The sequence below is a fragment of the Haliotis cracherodii genome, unplaced genomic scaffold (assembly GCF_022045235.1).
Source record: "Haliotis cracherodii isolate W230 unplaced genomic scaffold, xgHalCrac1.p SCAF_1, whole genome shotgun sequence".
NCBI lineage: Eukaryota > Metazoa > Mollusca > Gastropoda > Lepetellida > Haliotidae > Haliotis > Haliotis cracherodii.
This window is the reverse complement of record NW_027266264.1, coordinates 46,067,366-46,086,711: the sequence shown is the minus strand read 5'-3', so window position 1 is coordinate 46,086,711 and position 19,346 is coordinate 46,067,366. Positions and strand designations below refer to the sequence as shown.

The 19,346-nt window shown below is 43.1% G+C and overlaps 1 protein-coding gene across 4 annotated transcripts in view; it reads left to right on the top strand.

The window, feature by feature from the left end:
• Positions 1-19,346, top strand: part of LOC139478387 (centlein-like) — a 169,694-nt gene that overhangs the window by 32,640 nt on the left and 117,708 nt on the right. For all 4 annotated transcript variants that reach the window (XM_071260845.1, XM_071260852.1, XM_071260829.1 and 1 more), the window contains exons 4-6: positions 5,415-5,503; positions 5,952-6,080; positions 9,101-9,185. In XM_071260845.1, the coding sequence (XP_071116946.1) occupies positions 5,415-5,503; positions 5,952-6,080; positions 9,101-9,185 (303 nt within the window). The remainder of the gene's footprint in view (positions 1-5,414; positions 5,504-5,951; positions 6,081-9,100; positions 9,186-19,346) is intronic.

Genomic DNA, 19,346 nt, shown 5'->3' with positions numbered 1-19,346 from the left:
CATCAGTGGCACCATCAACATGGATGGCTTGTTAAATAGAAAAAACAATAGTTAAGGATACTTATTAACTATCAGATCTATCAACTTGTATTTCATAGTGACGAAGAATGTGTGAAAAATGAATCTCAGTAACATAACTAATCAAAGTAACTTCAGTACATTGGAAGTGGACCATGAAATAAACAGGCATAGCATTTTGAAATAAAGCATCTTGGGATAAAATAGAGCATCCAAAACCATGATAATGCAATAATTACGAGGGTTGGCTGAAAAGTTCTAAGCCTAAGTGGGATATCTCAATCGGATTGAAACAAACTTTTGCCACCAACAAGTACAATCATTTAATGATTCATAGACATAAGAACTGCAACTGTAGTGTTATTATTGTCTTTGTACCTGACCATGTTGTGAAACTACCCATTGAAATCACCAGAAATGGACAAAACTGGCTATAGGGCAGTCATCAAGTACCTGCAACTGAAAGGGCTGACTCCAACATAGATACATGCTGACATGGTCTCCACTTTAGGGGATGATGCCCCCTTCCTTTTCCACTGTAAAGAAGTGGGCTGCGGAATTCAAGCGAGGCAGAGAGAGCCCTGACGCTGACCAGTGTCCAGGAAGGCCTTCATTAGCAACCATTCCGGAAAACATTACCCGGGTGCATGACATGGTGATGGCTGATCGACGATTGACCACTCGACATATTGCCAGTGTTGTGGGCATCTCTCATGAGAGGGTTGAGCACATTATCACCAACAAGTTGGGAATGACAAATGTTTCTGCAAGATGGGTGCCAAATTCAGTCTAAACAATGGAAGCATCCGGAATCACCAGCCCCCCAAAAAGCCAAGTCGGTTCCTTCTGCTGGAAAGGTGATGGCTTCAGTCTTTTGGGATTTCAAGGGTATTCTGCTGATTGACGATCTTGAAAAAGACCAGACTATCAATGGGAGATATTATGCTGACCTACTGAGAAGCTATCAAAGCTAAGCGACAGGGAATGCTCACTAAAGGAGACATGTTCCACCAAGACAATGCTCCTGTTCACAAATCAGTGGTTGCCATGTCAGCGATTCATGATTGTGGCTTCGAACTCATTGACCATTCCCCTTATTCACCCGATTTGGCCCCGTCAGACTTCCACCTGTTTCCCAAAATGAAAAAGGAACTAGCCAGTCGCCATTCTCCTAGTATTGATGACGTCATTTCTGCTGTGAATGACTTTTTTAGGATGGCTGAAGAAAATTTCTTCTTGACCGGCATCCAGGCCTTGCTGCATCGCCGGCAAAAAAGTATAAACCTTGAAGGGGACTATGTGGAGAAATAAATGAAAACCATTGACTTGGTATGGGTCTTTCAACGTTAGGCTTAGAACTTTTCAGCCAGCCCTTGTACTGTCTTCCCAACATGTTGTGTAACATGTTGTGTAACAAAGACCCCTGCCATGAGCTGCATGTTTAAGGATACACCATGAGGGTGTTCAACCTGGCTAGCCTTTGTTTTGGTTATGATTATGAAAAAATATATGTTCATGTTTACATGTTGAGGCCATCTGACTGTTGGATGCATCGTGGCACAAGCAGTTATCAACATAGGATGTCTTTCATTGGCCAGGAACTTCCCAGCTGTATATGCACAAAGGAATATTATGAATTGACACCAGAAATAAAAAACACAAAGCTTTAGTTTAAAGCTCAAACTTAAAGTTGTAGAACAATGTACTACTGAAACACGTTCGAAATGTGATGCAATGTTTCTACTTTCAACAACATACACAAAACTACAGAATGTCACCACAGCAACACACACAAATGTACAGAACGTCACCACAGCAACACATGCAAATGTACAGAACGTCACCACAGCAACACATGCAAATGTACGAAATGTCACAACAGCAACACACACAAATGTACAGAACATCACCACAGCAACACACAAATGTACAGTACATCACCACAGCAACACACACAAATGTACAGAATGTAACCACAGCAACACACGCAAATGTACAGAACGTCAACACAGCAACACACACAAATGTACAGAACTTCACGGCAACACACACAAATGTACAGAACTTCACCACAGCAACACACACAAATGTACAGAACTTAACCATGGCAACACACACAAATGTACAGAACTTCACAGCAACACACCCAAATGTACAGAACGTCACCACAGCAACACACAAATGTACAGAACATCACCACAGCAACACACATAAATGTACAGAACTTCACAGCAACACACACAAATGTAAAGAAATTCACAGCAACACACACAAATGTAAAGAAATTCACAGCAACACACACAAATGTACAGAACTTCACAACAGCAACACACACAATTGTACAGAACGTCACCACAGCAACACACACCAATGTACAGAACTTCACAGCAACACACACAAATGTACAGAACTTCACAGCAACACACACAAATGTACAGAACTTCACAGCAACACACACAAATGTACAGAACTTCACAGCAACACACACAAATGTACAGAACTTCAAAGCAACAGACACAATTGTAGAGAACTTCAAAGCAACAGACACAATTGTAGAGAACTTCACAGCAACACACATAAATGTACAGAACTTCACAGCAACACACACAAATGTACAGAACTTCACAGCAACACACACAAATGCAGAGAATTTCACAGCAACACACACAAATGTACAGAACTTCACAGCAACACACACAAATGTACAGAACTTCACAGCAACACACACAAATGTAGAGAATTTCACAGCAACATACACAAATGTACAGAACATCACCACAGCAACACACACAAATGTACAGAACTTCACAGCAACACACACAAATGTACAGAACTTCTCAGCAACACACACAAATGTACAGAACTTCACAGCAACACACACAAATGTACAGAACTTCACAGCAACACACACAAATGTACAGAACTTCACAGCAACACACACAAATGTACAGAACTTCACAGCAACACACACAAATGTACAGAACTTCACAGCAACACACACAATTGCACCAAACTTTACAGCAACATGCACAAATGTATCGAACTTCACCACAGCAACATACATTAATGAATAGAGCTTCACAGCAACATACACAAATGTACAGAACTTCACAGCAACACACAAATGTACAGAACTTCACAGCAACACACACAAATGTACAGAACATCACCACAGCAACACACACAAATGTACAGAACTTCACAGCAACACACACAAATGTACAGAACTTCACAGCAACACACACAAATGTACAGAACTTCACAGCAACACACACAAATGTAGAGAATTTCACAGCAACATACACAAATGTACAGAACATCACCACAGCAACACACACAAATGTACAGAACTTCACAGCAACACACACAAATGTACAGAACTTCACAGCAACACACACAAATGTACAGAACTTCACAGCAACACACACAAATGTACAGAACTTCACAGCAACACACACAATTGCACCAAACTTTACAGCAACATGCACAAATGTATCGAACTTCACCACAGCAACATACATTAATGAATAGAGCTTCACAGCAACATACACAAATGTACAGAACTTCACAGCAATATACACAAATGTACCAAACTTCACAGCAACACACAAATGTACCAAACTTGACAGCAACACACAAATGTACAGAACTTCACAGCAACACACACAAATGTACCAAACTTCACAGCAACACACACAAATGTAGAGAATTTCACAGCAACACACACAAATGTACAGAACTTCACAGCAACACACACAAATGTACCAAACTTCACAGCAACAAGCACAAATGTAGAGAACTTCACAGCAACAGACACAAATGTACAGAACTTCACAGCAACACACACAATGTACAGAACTTCACAGAAACCTACACAAATGTAGAGAATTTCACAGCAACATACACAAATGGACAGAACGTCACCACAGCAACATACACAAATGTACAGAATCTCACTGTACCATACACAAATGTACAGAATGTCACAGCAACAATCACAAATGGACAGAACGTCACCACAGCAACATACACTAATGTACAGAATCTCACTGTACCATACACAAATGTACAGAATGTCACAGCAACAAGCACAAATGTACAGGACTTCACCACATTAGCATACACAAATGTAGAGAATTTCACAGCAACATATACAAGTGGACAGAACGTCACCACAGCAACATACACAAATGTACAGAATCTCACTGTACCATACACAAATGTACAGAATGTCACAGCAACAATCACAAATGTACAGGACTTCACCATATTAGTATACACAAATGTAGAGAACGTCACCACAGCAACATACACAAATATAGAGAATTTCACAGTAGCAACACACACAAATGTATAGAACTTCACAGCAACATACACAAATATAGAGAATTTCACAGCAGCAACACACACAAATGTATAGAACTTCACAGCAACATACACAAATATAGAGAATTTCACAGCAGCAACACTCACAAATGTATAGAACTTCACAGCAACATACACAAATGTAGAGAATTTCACAGCAGCAACATACACAAATGTAGAGAACATCACCACGGCAACACACACAAATGTACAGAACTTCACAGCAACACACACAAATGTACAGAACTTCACAGTTTTCTAATAAAGGAATAGAACATGCAGTGCATTACTCTGCAGATCTATGATTGTGTTTGTGTATGCAGGGCTCATTAGATGATCGTAAGACTTGATACATTGTCGTTCATGTACATTTAAATGATGGGGGACATTCCCACCACAACTCATAAAACCAACTGCCTTTGTGGTGAAATAATGAACTGTCAGCAGCTATGATATCAACATTCAACCATTTTAGAATACAAAGTAAAGCACCAGTAACTCATAAATATTGACAATAGAAGTTAGATGTGTGTTTGATGGGCTTGGATGTGGAACCAACAGTCGGGTGTACAAGCTCTTAGAGGAGAACATGATTCATTGAGGCTCTGTTGCACAAAGCAAATATAGCACCAGTATGAAGTTGAGTTGAGTTGGCCATAGCCTTAAGATAGTATTTTTGAAAGGGGCCAAATTTTGGTGTTCAGACTGGTATAACTTACACATCAGACAGCCAGCTCATGGCACAGTCAAGGTGGAGGAAATGTAATCCAAGTACTGTAAACACGTCTGGTCCAGATAAACCAGTGATTGATAGCATCAACAAAAGTCCGGGGTATAATGACGAGAAAACGGCACCAGCACCCCATGCATCACAGTTATCTTAGGACAGAGAAGATGGATGCCCCCTCTGCAAGGGTTTTGCAGTTCTTCTGTAATTCACTTGTTGATGTAATCTCTTTATTACATGGTGCTACTGTCTTTATGATCTGTTGTTACTAATTGTACTAACATCTATTTCATAATCTTTTCAGGCTGACAAGGAATTTGTGTGGTCGTTATGGAAACGGCTGCAGGTATCAAATCCAGATGTGACAGAGGCGATATCCCTGGTCATACAGAGGTAATCACTACTATCAGTACATTCTCATCAGCTCACACTTTGTGGTGCACTTTTATGTGTGCAAATGACCTGTTGGTCTGTGTATCCATGCTTATGGGCCATAGCTTGACCATTCAGCTTTTGTCAAGAAAACTAACATGGCATCGAGGTGTATCTTTTTAAAATAATTGTTTATATTAGTTTGATGAATATAAAAAATACTGTTTGAAACTGTTTTTATCTGAATCATCCCTGTAGTGATCAAATAATGGAATGAAAATTAATTGCATGACAAATTTAAAAAAGCAGATTCAATCAACTTCACTTATTTGATCAATTATCAACTATGTTTCATGCACGCAACTATTAGCAGGGTCAAAGACTATTGCAGCATGTATATACAAGGTAGTTAGTGGTCTGTACAGCCGTCCTTGTGGTGTAGGACTGACACATGTTCTGTACTGTGCAGGGAGAAAGAAAAGTCCGAGGCCAAGGACCTCAAGGTCCTGGAGATCCTGCAGATCAAGGATGACCGTATTGAAGAGCTCCAGAACATCGTAGCCAAACAGTCACAGGAGATCAGCGACCTGCTCACCAAGTGAGTTCAGCAGCACCCAGCCCCTGGGAAGTAGAGTATAATCCTTGTACTCATGTAGGCAGGCCACATTCATCAAAACTACTTTCCCTGCTGATCCAATGTTTGCATTTCACTAATATACACTATTATCTAATGCTGATACCACACTGTGATGAGCATATAGGATGTCATGTCTCCTGACTTTCCTCGTTGGAATTTACACTGACTGTTGTGTATGTCAAGATACAAGAGAATGTGACAGTGTCATGACCTAGTAAGGTTCTACTACTTCTATGGAAGTGATTGACCATTTTAAAAAACTTGGGTGTCTTTCATATATTTTCTGATGGAAACAAATAAGTAAAGAATGAAACATTTAGGGAAATAAGCTCTACAGTCAGTAGTTTGAAAGAGTACGCATACAAATTCAACACATGTCGTAATCAAATGTTGAGATCTGCTTGTGTACATTGTTCCAACATGTATTTGGCAGACAAGGCTAGGAACCCATGATAGCATATCACTTACTGTGATTAAAACAAAGTGTTCCCTTTTTCATTTCCATCAGTATATAATGATATGCTATATTAAGTAACTTATTTCTTCAGAATGTTTGATAGGACCAAGGTGATGACAGGAGCCTCTTTAGTCTGTTAGTAGAAATAGAGAAACACTGTAGTACAATTGTAGTAGTGAAGTACTTATGAAGCAGTGAGACTATGAATGATGCTGTAACACTGTAGTACAATTGTAGTAGTGAAGTACTTATGAAGCAGTGAGACTATGAATAATGCTGTAACACTGTAGTACAATTGTAGTAGTGAAGTACTTATGAAGCAGTGAGACTATGAATGATGCTGTAACACTAGTACATTGTAGTAGTGAAGTACTTATGAAGCAGTGAGACTATGAATGATGCTGTAACACTGTAGTACAATTGTAGTAGTGAAGTACTTATGAAGCAGTGAGACTATGAATGATGCTGTAACACTGTAGTACAATTGTAGTAGTGAAGTACTTATGAAGCAGTGAGACTATGAATGATGCTGTAACACTGTGGTACAGTTGTAGTAGTGAAGTACTTATGAAGCAGTGAGACTATGAATGATGCTGTAACACTGTGGTACAGTTGTAGTAGTGAAGTACTTATGAAGCAGTGAGACTATGAATAATGCTGTAACACTGTAGTACAATTGTAGTAGTGAAGTTCTTATGAAGCAGTGAGACTATGAATGATGCTGTAACAGTGTAGTACAGTTGTAGTAGTGAAGTACTTATGAAGCAGTGAGACTATGAATAATGCTGTAACACTGTAGTACAATTGTAGTAGTGAAGTTCTTATGAAGCAGTGAGACTATGAATGATGCTGTAACAGTGTAGTACATTGTAGTAGTGAAGTACTTATGAAGCAGTGAGACTATGAATGATGCTGTAACACTGTGGTACAGTTGTAGTAGTGAAGTTCTTATGAAGCAGTGAGACTATGAATGATGCTGTAACACTGTAGTACAATTGTAGTAGTGAAGTACTTATGAAGCAGTGAGACTATGAATGATGCTGTAACACTGTGGTACAGTTGTAGTAGTGAAGTACTTATGAAGCAGTGAGACTATGAATGATGCTGTAACACTGTAGTACAGTTGTAGTAGTGAAGTACTTATGAAGCAGTGAGACTATGAATAATGCTGTAACAGTGTAGTACAGTTGTAGTAGTGAAGTACTTATGAAGCAGTGAGACTATGAATGATGCTGTAACACTGTAGTACAATTGTAGTAGTGAAGTTCTTATGAAGCAGTGAGACTATGAATGATGCTGTAACACTGTAGTACAATTGTAGTAGTGAAGTTCTTATGAAGCAGTGAGACTATGAATGATGCTGTAACAGTGTAGTACAGTTGTAGTAGTGAAGTACTTATGAAGCAGTGAGACTATGAATGATGCTGTAACACTGTGGTACAGTTGTAGTAGTGAAGTTCTTATGAAGCAGTGAGACTATGAATGATGCTGTAACACTGTAGTACAATTGTAGTAGTGAAGTACTTATGAAGCAGTGAGACTATGAATGATGCTGTAACAGTGTAGTACAGTTGTAGTAGTGAAGTACTTATGAAGCAGTGAGACTATGAATGATGCTGTAACACTGTAGTACAATTGTAGTAGTGAAGTTCTTATGAAGCAGTGAGACTATGAATGATGCTGTAACACTGTAGTACAATTGTAGTAGTGAAGTTCTTATGAAGCAGTGAGACTATGAATGATGCTGTAACACTGTGGTACAGTTGTAGTAGTGAAGTACTTATGAAGCAGTGAGACTATGAATGATGCTGTAACACTGTGGTACAGTTGTAGTAGTGAAGTTCTTATGAAGCAGTGAGACTATGAATGATGCTGTAACACTGTAGTACAATTGTAGTAGTGAAGTACTTATGAAGCAGTGAGACTATGAATGATGCTGTAACAGTGTAGTACAGTTGTAGTAGTGAAGTACTTATGAAGCAGTGAGACTATGAATGATGCTGTAACACTGTAGTACAATTGTAGTAGTGAAGTTCTTATGAAGCAGTGAGACTATGAATGATGCTGTAACACTGTAGTACAATTGTAGTAGTGAAGTTCTTATGAAGCAGTGAGACTATGAATGATGCTGTAACACTGTGGTACAGTTGTAGTAGTGAAGTACTTATGAAGCAGTGAGACTATGAATGATGCTGTAACACTGTGGTACAGTTGTAGTAGTGAAGTTCTTATGAAGCAGTGAGACTATGAATGATGCTGTAACACTGTAGTACAATTGTAGTAGTGAAGTACTTATGAAGCAGTGAGACTATGAATGATGCTGTAACACTGTGGTACAGTTGTAGTAGTGAAGTACTTATGAAGCAGTGAGACTATGAATGATGCTGTAACAGTGTAGTACAGTTGTAGTAGTGAAGTACTTATGAAGCAGTGAGACTATGAATGATGCTGTTACACTGTAGCAATTCTGCAGTCCACCAATGTGTAGTATATGGTACCAGTGAAGCTGTTTGTCTTCTTCCAGGAAGGTAGATCTCCAGGAACAGACAGGCAGGTTCCAGGCAGAGTGTGACCAGCTCCAGGACAGACTGACCTCATCACAGGCACAGGTACACATCTCACTAGATCAGTGGTCCATAAAGTTATACAGGAACAAATAGTTTTATTATGTTTTTCTATGCACTTTTTGTGAAGGTGTTTTTAACACTGTAACAATATATGTGAATAATTAATTAACTGCATACAAAGATTTGAAGGTTGTACTTCTGTTATTCAGCAAAGGATGCTTTAAGATTCAGTCAGGAGGGGTATTACAACACTATTACTAACTCCTGTGTCATTGTGGTAATACATGACTACTTAATGTGAGTGTCAAATCAAGAAGCCTAGGGCTGGGATGGGTAAATCGGGTACTCAGGTCGGGTGGGTACTGAGTATTACCCATTTCCCCACAGGACTATCCGGACCCATGGTTAGTCATGTGATGTATTGTTTAATGACAAAATATTCTGGAACTCTATGGTTACACTACAAGTCACTAATGTTCACATTTCTTTCATATTTTTGAAATAAGATAAAGCTTCAGTCAACTTCAGTGTATGCATGACCAGATTTGTCCAGGGCTATGGTCAAACTATTCCCAAATTGGACATTTATCTACCCAACTCTTGAGTGTAACAGAGGATCTGGTAGTAAATTTGGACTCGTCCCAGCCCTTACGCAGCCCTCCTTTTCCAAAAGGCTGCATCTGTGCTTGTGATACAAGAATAATGCTGTCAGCTGGGGCATCACATAAAGTTCAGGATCAACTCTCCTGATTGGTCTAATGAGGTCACATACTCTGTCAACTGTACTGTTTCAGTGGTCACTTAATTTTTTTTATTTTAGCTTTATTGTATATAACTCCTTGACTTTGTAATAATAATTCAATGAGTATAATATCTGCTCTGTGTTGGGCCTGGAATAATCGCTACTGTATTTGGAGACCTCAAGGACTCAATACCCAATAACACAGACTTGATGAAGAATTAGTCAGAAATGAACTGATTCAAATCACATCACCAAGTTTTATTCTTCTTTTGAATGAAATAAATCTGTTTAAATTTCATATTCTTCTATCATGAGTGTTGTGCACTTGACATCAAAAGTTGGATGCTTTCACGCATAGCTGCTCCACCTTTGATTGTTCCATATCAATTTTTGTGAAAAACTTTATGTTCCTTTCACATGAATGTGACCTTCTCTAACATGTAAATCTGACCCCATGATCCAATCAGAGGCTCACTTGATTGTATACACATTGATTCCACTCCCATTTGGGGATAAGTTCTAGTTATGGAAGCCAAGTACAGCTTTTGAATGTTTGACCTACAGTGGTCACATGGGGTGCTGTGTGTTTGTCTTGTGTGGAGCAGCAGCCAACAGCCATGTCATGTTTCATGTGGAACCAAGATAACGTCTCCAGATACACAGATTGAGAAGCAAATCTGATTTTTGTGATTGTTTTATCAAATGTTGTAAATTAGATGCGAACGGAAAAAACTTAAGTGGACCTAGTATCACAATAGATCAATATCTGATTGGTCATTAACTTGGCAGGATTAGGAGATTAATTAGTTCTGGATGTCCTGATGTGGTGCTATGGGGCAGACGGCTGTAATAATAACACTGTGCCATTGATCCGGCTTGCTGCCGCTGTCCCATGATGGGTAGTCATAATGCAGAGGAGGAGGTGTTCCCAAATTCAATTATTAAATAATGAAGTCACATCCCCGTTCCCTTGTCATATGTAGCATGCAGAAAGCCGGACATGTTGTGTCATTTGTCACGATATTCCACCAGCGGCTAACCTGAGTGGCTGCGTCCTGGCCAGATTAAGTCATTCATAAGTGATGTAGCCCTATCTGGGCTGCTTGTTGCTCCAACTTTATGGGTCTGTCCCTGTGGATCCATAATGGCTACTGAACCCGTCTGCCGCCATCTAAAATTGGTGACCTCACTCAACATTGTTCAAAGGTCACTACATCAAGGAGTCTTGCAGATTTTCATACTCTCTCATTTCTGTGACTTTGAATATGATTTGTAGAGGAAATATAGCTCAGATTTATAGATTTAGCTGCATCTTTCATTCGGTGACAGATTTAAATTTGATTTAAAGAAGAGAGCATTTGACTCTGATTTTCAACTCGCTAAGGGATATTCAAAGCTGAAAAAAAACATGCCTCAGAGTTTTTATTTAGGATTTTTCAACTCACATCATTTTTAACATTAGAAAGCAGTTGAAACTAATATCAGTCATGAGTCAGAAGCAGGATTACAGAGTGATTGAGAGTTGGAATATTATCAGACATGAAAGATAATATATTCATGTGCCAGATGAATGTTTTCCATGTCCTGCAAGCAAGACTGGGGCTAGGGCCGGGGCCATATGGACAACTGTGAGAGCGTCCTGAGTTTCCTCTCTTTGTTCAGACTGTTGTTATGGAGATGTTATAAACCTATTACATATGAATTGGTTTAGATAAAAGAAAGGCAGATTTTGGTGAATTTGCTGTGTAGTGTTGCATCTATTCGATGTGCTAGAATCCTATGATTGTGGGTTTAAATCCCGGCTTTGCTTTTCTTGGTTTGTCAGCACCACAGTGATAAGACTTGGATCACTTCTGGTTTTCCTCATAGTTAAGCTGTCTTGATATTACTGAAATACTGTTCAAAGTGGTGTTTAACCAAGTCATCCACTCTCTAATATAAGAGAGAGAGAATGTAGTTTCCTGTCACAATCCTTTGATCTGGACATGAGTGGAATACTCATGATACTCAAATAGCCAGCCTGCATCCACTGATGACAGACACATGCACTGGACAGACAATGTTCTCTTCCGGAGCGTTCCTAGCTAGGGAATGACATTCAGTGATCAGCACCTCTGTTATAGGAGGCTACAACCTAGAGGTGAACTGCCAAGTGTCAAGACACTGCATACCCTGTCCCCTCTCTGTTACTCAAGCCATTTGTTGAGGAGATATATTGTGGATCACTCATACATGTCCATAGCTACAGCCCTGTGTCCAGACACCCTGATATCCCTCTCTGGTCAGTTTCCCCAGCTGTGAGTAATAGAGACACCACATAGATTACTCACACATGTCACAAAGAACAGCCCTGTGTCCAGACACCCTGATATCCCTCTGTGGTCAGTTTCCCCAGCTGTGAGTAATGGAGACACCGCGTGGATCACTCACACACGTCACCAGAACAGCCCTGTGTCCAGGCACTCCATGCCCTGTCTACTCTCGGTTACCCAAGCTGTGTGTAATGGAGACACCGCGTGGATCACTCACACACGTCACCAGAACAGCCCTGTGTCCAGACACTCCATGCCCTGTCCGCTCTCTGTTACCCCAGCTGTGAGTAATCGAGACACTGCGTGGATCACTCACACATGTCACCAGAACAGCCCTGTGTCCAGACACTCCATGACCTGTCCCCTCTCTGTTACCCCAGCTGTGTGTAATGGAGACACTGCGTGGATCACTCACACACGTCACCAGAACAGCCCTGTGTCCAGACACTCCATGCCCTGTCCCCTCTCTGTTACCCCAGCTGTGTGTAATGGAGACACTGCGTGGATCACTCACACATGTCACCAGAACAGCCCTGTGTCCAGACTCTCCATGACCTGTCCCCTCTCTGTTACCCCAGCTGTGTGTAATGGAGACACCGCGTGGATCACTCACACACGTCACCAGAACAGCCCTGTGTCCAGACACTCCATGCCCTGTCGGCTCTCTGATCAGTTTCTCCAGCTGTGTGTAATGGAGACACTTTGTGGATCACTCACACACGTCACCAGAACAGCCCTGTGTCCAGACACTCCATGCCCTGTCCCCTCTCTGTTACCCCAGCTGTGAGTAATCGAGACACTGCGTGGATCACTCACACATGTCAACAGAACAGCCCTGTGTCCAGACACTCCATGCCCTGTCCCCTCTCTGTTACCCCAGCTGTGAGTAATGGAGACACCGTGTGGATCACTCACACATGTCACCAGAACAGCCCTGTGTCCAGACTCTCCATGCCCTGTCCCCTCTCTGTTACCCCAGCTGTGAGTAATCGAGACACTGCGTGGATCACTCACACATGTCACCAGAACAGCCCTGTGTCCAGACACTCCATGCCCTGTCCGCTCTCTGTTACCCCAGCTGTGAGTAATGGAGACACCCCGTGGATCACTCACACATGTCACCAGAACAGCCCTGTGTCCAGACACTCCATGCCCTGTCCCCTCTCTGGTCAGTTTATCCAGCTGTGTGTAATGGAGACACGGCGTGGATCACTCACACACGTCACCAGAACAGCCCTGTGTCCAGACACTCCATGCCCTGTCCCCTCTCTGGTCAGTTTCTCCAGCTGTGAGTAATGGAGACACCCCATGGATCACTCACACATGTCACCAGAACAGCCCTGTGTCCAGACACTCCATGCCCTGTCCCCTCTCTGTTACCCCAGCTGTGAGTAATCGAGACACTGCGTGGATCACTCACACATGTCAACAGAACAGCCCTGTGTCCAGACACTCCATGCCCTGTCCCCTCTCTGTTACCCCAGCTGTGAGTAATGGAGACACCGTGTGGATCACTCACACATGTCACCAGAACAGCCCTGTGTCCAGACACTCCATGCCCTGTCCCCTCTCTGTTACCCCAGCTGTGAGTAATCGAGACACTGCGTGGATCACTCACACATGTCACCAGAACAGCCCTGTGTCCAGACACTCCATGCCCTGTCCGCTCTCTGTTACCCCAGCTGTGAGTAATGGAGACACCCCGTGGATCACTCACACATGTCACCAGAACAGCCCTGTGTCCAGACACTCCATGCCCTGTCCCCTCTCTGGTCAATTTCTCCAGCTGTGTGTAATGGAGACACGGCGTGGATCACTCACACACGTCACCAGAACAGCCCTGTGTCCAGACACTCCATGCCCTGTCCCCTCTCTGTTACCCCAGCTGTGAGTAATCGAGACACTGCGTGGATCACTCACACATGTCACCAGAACAGCCCTGTGTCCAGACACTCCATGCCCTGTCCGCTCTCTGTTACCCCAGCTGTGAGTAATGGAGACACCCCGTGGATCACTCACACATGTCACCAGAACAGCCCTGTGTCCAGACACTCCATGCCCTGTCCCCTCTCTGGTCAGTTTCTCCAGCTGTGTGTAATGGAGACACGGCGTGGATCACTCACACATGTCACCAGAACAGCCCTGTGTCCAGACACTCCATGCCCTGTCCCCTCTCTGGTCAGTTTCTCCAGCTGTGAGTAATGGAGACACCCCGTGGATCACTCACACACGTCACCAGAACAGCCCTGTGTCCAGACACTCCATGCCCTGCCCCCTCTCTGGTCAGTTTCTCCAGCTGTGTGTAATGGAGACACTGCGTGGATCACTCACACACGTCACCAGAACAGCCCTGTGTCCAGACACTCCATGCCCTGTCCCCTCTGTGGTCAGTTTATCCAGCTGTGAGTAATGGAGACACCCCGTGGATCACTCACACATGTCACCAGAACAGCCCTGTGTCCAGACACTCCATGCCCTGTCCCCTCTCTGGTCAGTTTCTCCAGCTGTGTGTAATGGAGACACGGCGTGGATCACTCACACACGTCACCAGAACAGCCCTGTGTCCAGACACTCCATGCCCTGTCGGCTCTCTGATCAGTTTCTCCAGCTGTGTGTAATGGAGACACTTTGTGGATCACTCACACACGTCACCAGAACAGCCCTGTGTCCAGACACTCCATGCCCTGTCCCCTCTCTGTTACCCCAGCTGTGAGTAATCGAGACACTGCGTGGATCACTCACACATGTCACCAGAACAGCCCTGTGTCCAGACACTCCATGCCCTGTCCGCTCTCTGTTACCCCAGCTGTGAGTAATGGAGACACCCCGTGGATCACTCACACATGTCACCAGAACAGCCCTGTGTCCAGACACTCCATGCCCTGTCCCCTCTCTGGTCAGTTTCTCCAGCTGTGTGTAATGGAGACACTGCGTGGATCACTCACACACGTCACCAGAACAGCCCTGTGTCCAGACACTCCATGCCCTGTCCCCTCTCTGGTCAGTTTCTCCAGCTGTGAGTAATGGAGACACCCCGTGGATCACTCACACATGTCACCAGAACAGCCCTGTGTCCAGACACCCCATGCCCTGTCCCCTCTCTGGTCAGTTTCTCCAGCTGTGAGTAATGGAGACACCCCATGGATCACTCACACATGTCACCAGAACAGCCCTGTGTCCAGACACTCCATGCCCTGTCCCCTCTCTGGTCAGTTTCTCCAGCTGTGTGTAATGGAGACACTGCGTGGATCACTCACACACGTCACCAGAACAGCCCTGTGTCCAGACACTCCATGCCCTGTCCCCTCTCTGGTCAGTTTCTCCAGCTGTGAGTAATGGAGACACCCCGTGGATCACTCACACATGTCACCAGAACAGCCCTGTGTCCAGACACTCCATGCCCTGTCCCCTCTCTGGTCAGTTTCTCCAGCTGTGTGTAATGGAGACACCGCGTGGATCACTCACACACGTCACCAGAACAGCCCTGTGTCCAGACACTCCATGCCCTGTCGGCTCTCTGATCAGTTTCTCCAGCTGTGTGTAATGGAGACACTTTGTGGATCACTCACACACGTCACCAGAACAGCCCTGTGTCCAGACACTCCATGCCCTGTCCGCTCTCTGTTACCCCAGCTGTGAGTAATCGAGACACTGCGTGGATCACTCACACATGTCACCAGAACAGCCCTGTGTCCAGACACTCCATGCCCTGTCCGCTCTCTGTTACCCCAGCTGTGAGTAATGGAGACACCCCGTGGATCACTCGCACATGTCACCAGAACAGCCCTGTGTCCAGACACTCCATGCCCTGTCCCCTCTCTGGTCAGTTTCTCCAGCTGTGAGTAATGGAGACACTGCGTGGATCACTCACACATGTCACCAGAACAGCCCTGTGTCCAGACACTCCATGCCCTGTCGGCTCTCTGGTCAGTTTCTCCTGCTGTGTGTAATGGAGACACCGCGTGGATCACTCACACACGTCACCAGAACAGCCCTGTGTCCAGACACTCCATGACCTTTTCGCTCTCAGTTACCCCACCTGTGTGTAATTGAGACACTGCGTGGATCACTTACACACGTCACCAGAACAGCCCTGTGTCCAGACACTCCATGCCCTGTCCGCTCTCTGTTACCCCAGCTGTGTGTAATGGAGACACCTCGTGGATCACTCACACACGTCACCAGAACAGCCCTGTGTCCAGACACTCTATGACCTGTCCCCACTCTGTTACCCCAGCTGTGTGTAATGGAGACACCGTGTGGATCACTCACACATGTCACCAGAACAGCCCTGTGTCCAGACACTCCATGACCTGTCCCCTCTCTGTTACCCCAGCTGTGTGTAATGGAGACACTGCGTGGATCACTCACACACGTCACCAGAACAGCCCTGTGTCCAGACACTCCATGACCTGTCCCCTCCCTGTTACCCCAGCTGTGTGTAATGAAGATACCTCGTGGATCACTCACACACGTCACCAGAACAGCCCTGTGTCCAGACACTCCATGACCTGTCCCCTCCCTGTTACCCCAGCTGTGTGTAATGGAGATACCTCGTGGATCACTTACACACGTCACCAGGACAGCCCTGTGTCCAGACATTCCATGACCTGTCCCCTCCCTGTTACCCCAGCTGTGTGTAATGGAGATACCTCGTGGATCACTTACACACGTCACCAGGACAGCCCTGTGTCCAGACATTCCATGACCTGTCCCCTCTCTGGTCAATTTCTCCAGCTGTTTGCAGCCTCTCCTCTTCCACTTGAGAAGGACATTCAAGTGGTCAGCTGGTCCACTCAAGTGGACATAACACATATGGGAGTCCCATTACATGACAGTCAGATATCAATTATCATTAGATTAACCACAAGATATCTTAATGAAATTGCTAATAAATGTACTTTTTTAGAGCTTTTTTCTGTTACTTTTGACAGAACTGTGTTACCTGCTTTATAACAGCTTGTTCATGTCAGCTGAGGATGTGTTAACTGTAAATGACAAATGATGGTGATTGTATCAAAATGTTGACTATGTTTTCAAATCTACACTAGACACTTTGGACAGAAACTTTAATTTATTGATTTATATTTGTCATCTGGTCTGTCTGTCTGTCCATAATTTGTGTCCTGAATTTGAGTTTGACTGTATTGTTTTACTGAAATATTACTCACAAGTCATTTTGTTGATGTTTGATAATGAGATAACATCTCTGAACACTGACAGGCAGCAGAAGCAGGCAGTGAAGTACAATAGGATCATTGAAGTAAAGTATGATGGCAGATTTAAAATTGAGCCCACATCGTCTCTCATGTGTTGCGACACAGACAGATGCCACTTCCTCGGATTAACCAAATTAAGTAGTATCAATGTTCATGATCGAAAATCAGACAACTACGTGATAGATAACGATACAAACATGTACTGAAAAAATGAAAAATTAAATTTTCATATTGTTAAATTACATTGTTAGCGGAATATGTTTTCTAATCATGCAACCTCTAAAGCTTAACAAAAACTGTATGAGTGATATAAAAAACTTTACATAGTCTGGAATGGAAGTCGTCAATTTAAAACTGAGTATGCTGATCACTGTGTCGGATTAATGAGACTGATTATTGAGTGATTTCGGTAATTCGTTGCAAATTAGGTGTGTCAGAGTCAGAGTGTGAGACTGTCAGATTAACAGGTCTAAATAGCACTGATTTAATCGGTTCCCATCAGTAGTGTTGGATAAAGCCGATTGTCGGATTTATGATACTTGACTGTACATGCCGCAAGTCAGCAAAATATGATACCGACTGACGTGTGTGCTGTGTGTACAGGGACAGTGTCAGCCATGTTCTGTGCCACAAACACAACCTCAAGTGAATAACTCCTCTTATTTCTTTGTGGCACTGTATAAATGCTTGAAATAACAAATTCTGTACTGTGTAAGATATTTGGAGTGTTTTATACATTGTAAACCTCCGCTTTGTTGAGAAAGATTTAAATTGATGACAGGATCTTACTGTTGACAGTGACATGCATATGCTGTAGCTATACAATATGTGCTAAACACTATAATGTACAGCACCATACCCATGCCTGTGTGTTTCACCAAAATGGTAAATGTCTGGAACCTGTATCACCTCGGGCTCTCCTCACACATTAAGCTGACACGTCGTGACATGACTGAAATATTGTTAAAAAATGCATTAAACCCAACTCACTCACTCACTTTTATGTAAGCTACTTTCTTCAACATAATGTTCATTGGGAATTGTCTTCACACGGAATGATGGGGCATGGGTGGACATGTTGTGCAAGGTGCCGTAATTCACTTTGCAGAGTTGCATCCCTTAGATATGCCATGATCCTATTTTTGTAGGTTTGAATCCAAGATCCTCCGTGATAATGATTATTGGTGTCAGCATCATACTCCTGCTAATGGTATTTACCAAATTGCAATTGTGTTATGCTAGCTTGCTTTCCTCCCACATGAAGCCGACATGATGTGATATAACTGAAATACTGTTCAAAGCAGCATAAATCTCAACTCATTGACTAGCTCACACAGGGTTCCTGTAATTCGACTGACAATGGTAATGACAGAAGACAGTGGAGACCACAAATCAATCATTCATGTCCTTATGTGGATGACGGTGATGGTGATGGTGACAATGAATTGTTATTGATTAAAACAGATAACAGAATTATTGTGTATTGATTTCATGTACATTTCCTGAGTCAGGAACATTTGAAGATATGAATTTTGTCCAAACCAGCCACAATGATTTGGGGACTATAGCTCTTAAGTGCATGGACAAATTAATCAGACTTAGCATGCATTTGTTCTTTTTTAAGTCCTTTCAAGTAGACAACAGTGGATGCAACAAGAGTTGGCGGCTGTCGGGGGCAGTCCCACGTAATATTTTACTGTCCATGCATGTACAGCTGTGAGGTCCCAGTGCCTTCCCTAATACAACTGGTGTGTAAAACAGATATGACCTTGTGTCACTGAGGCAAACAATTCTTTTCAATTAACTCTCCTCTTAAATGTTATTTCAATAATTCTTTGTTATTCTCCCGAGTCACGTCATATCGGCTGATTCTCGGGAGAAAATTCATGTTCCCCAGCTGTCACGAATGTCAGATGAAAGTTTCATTTTG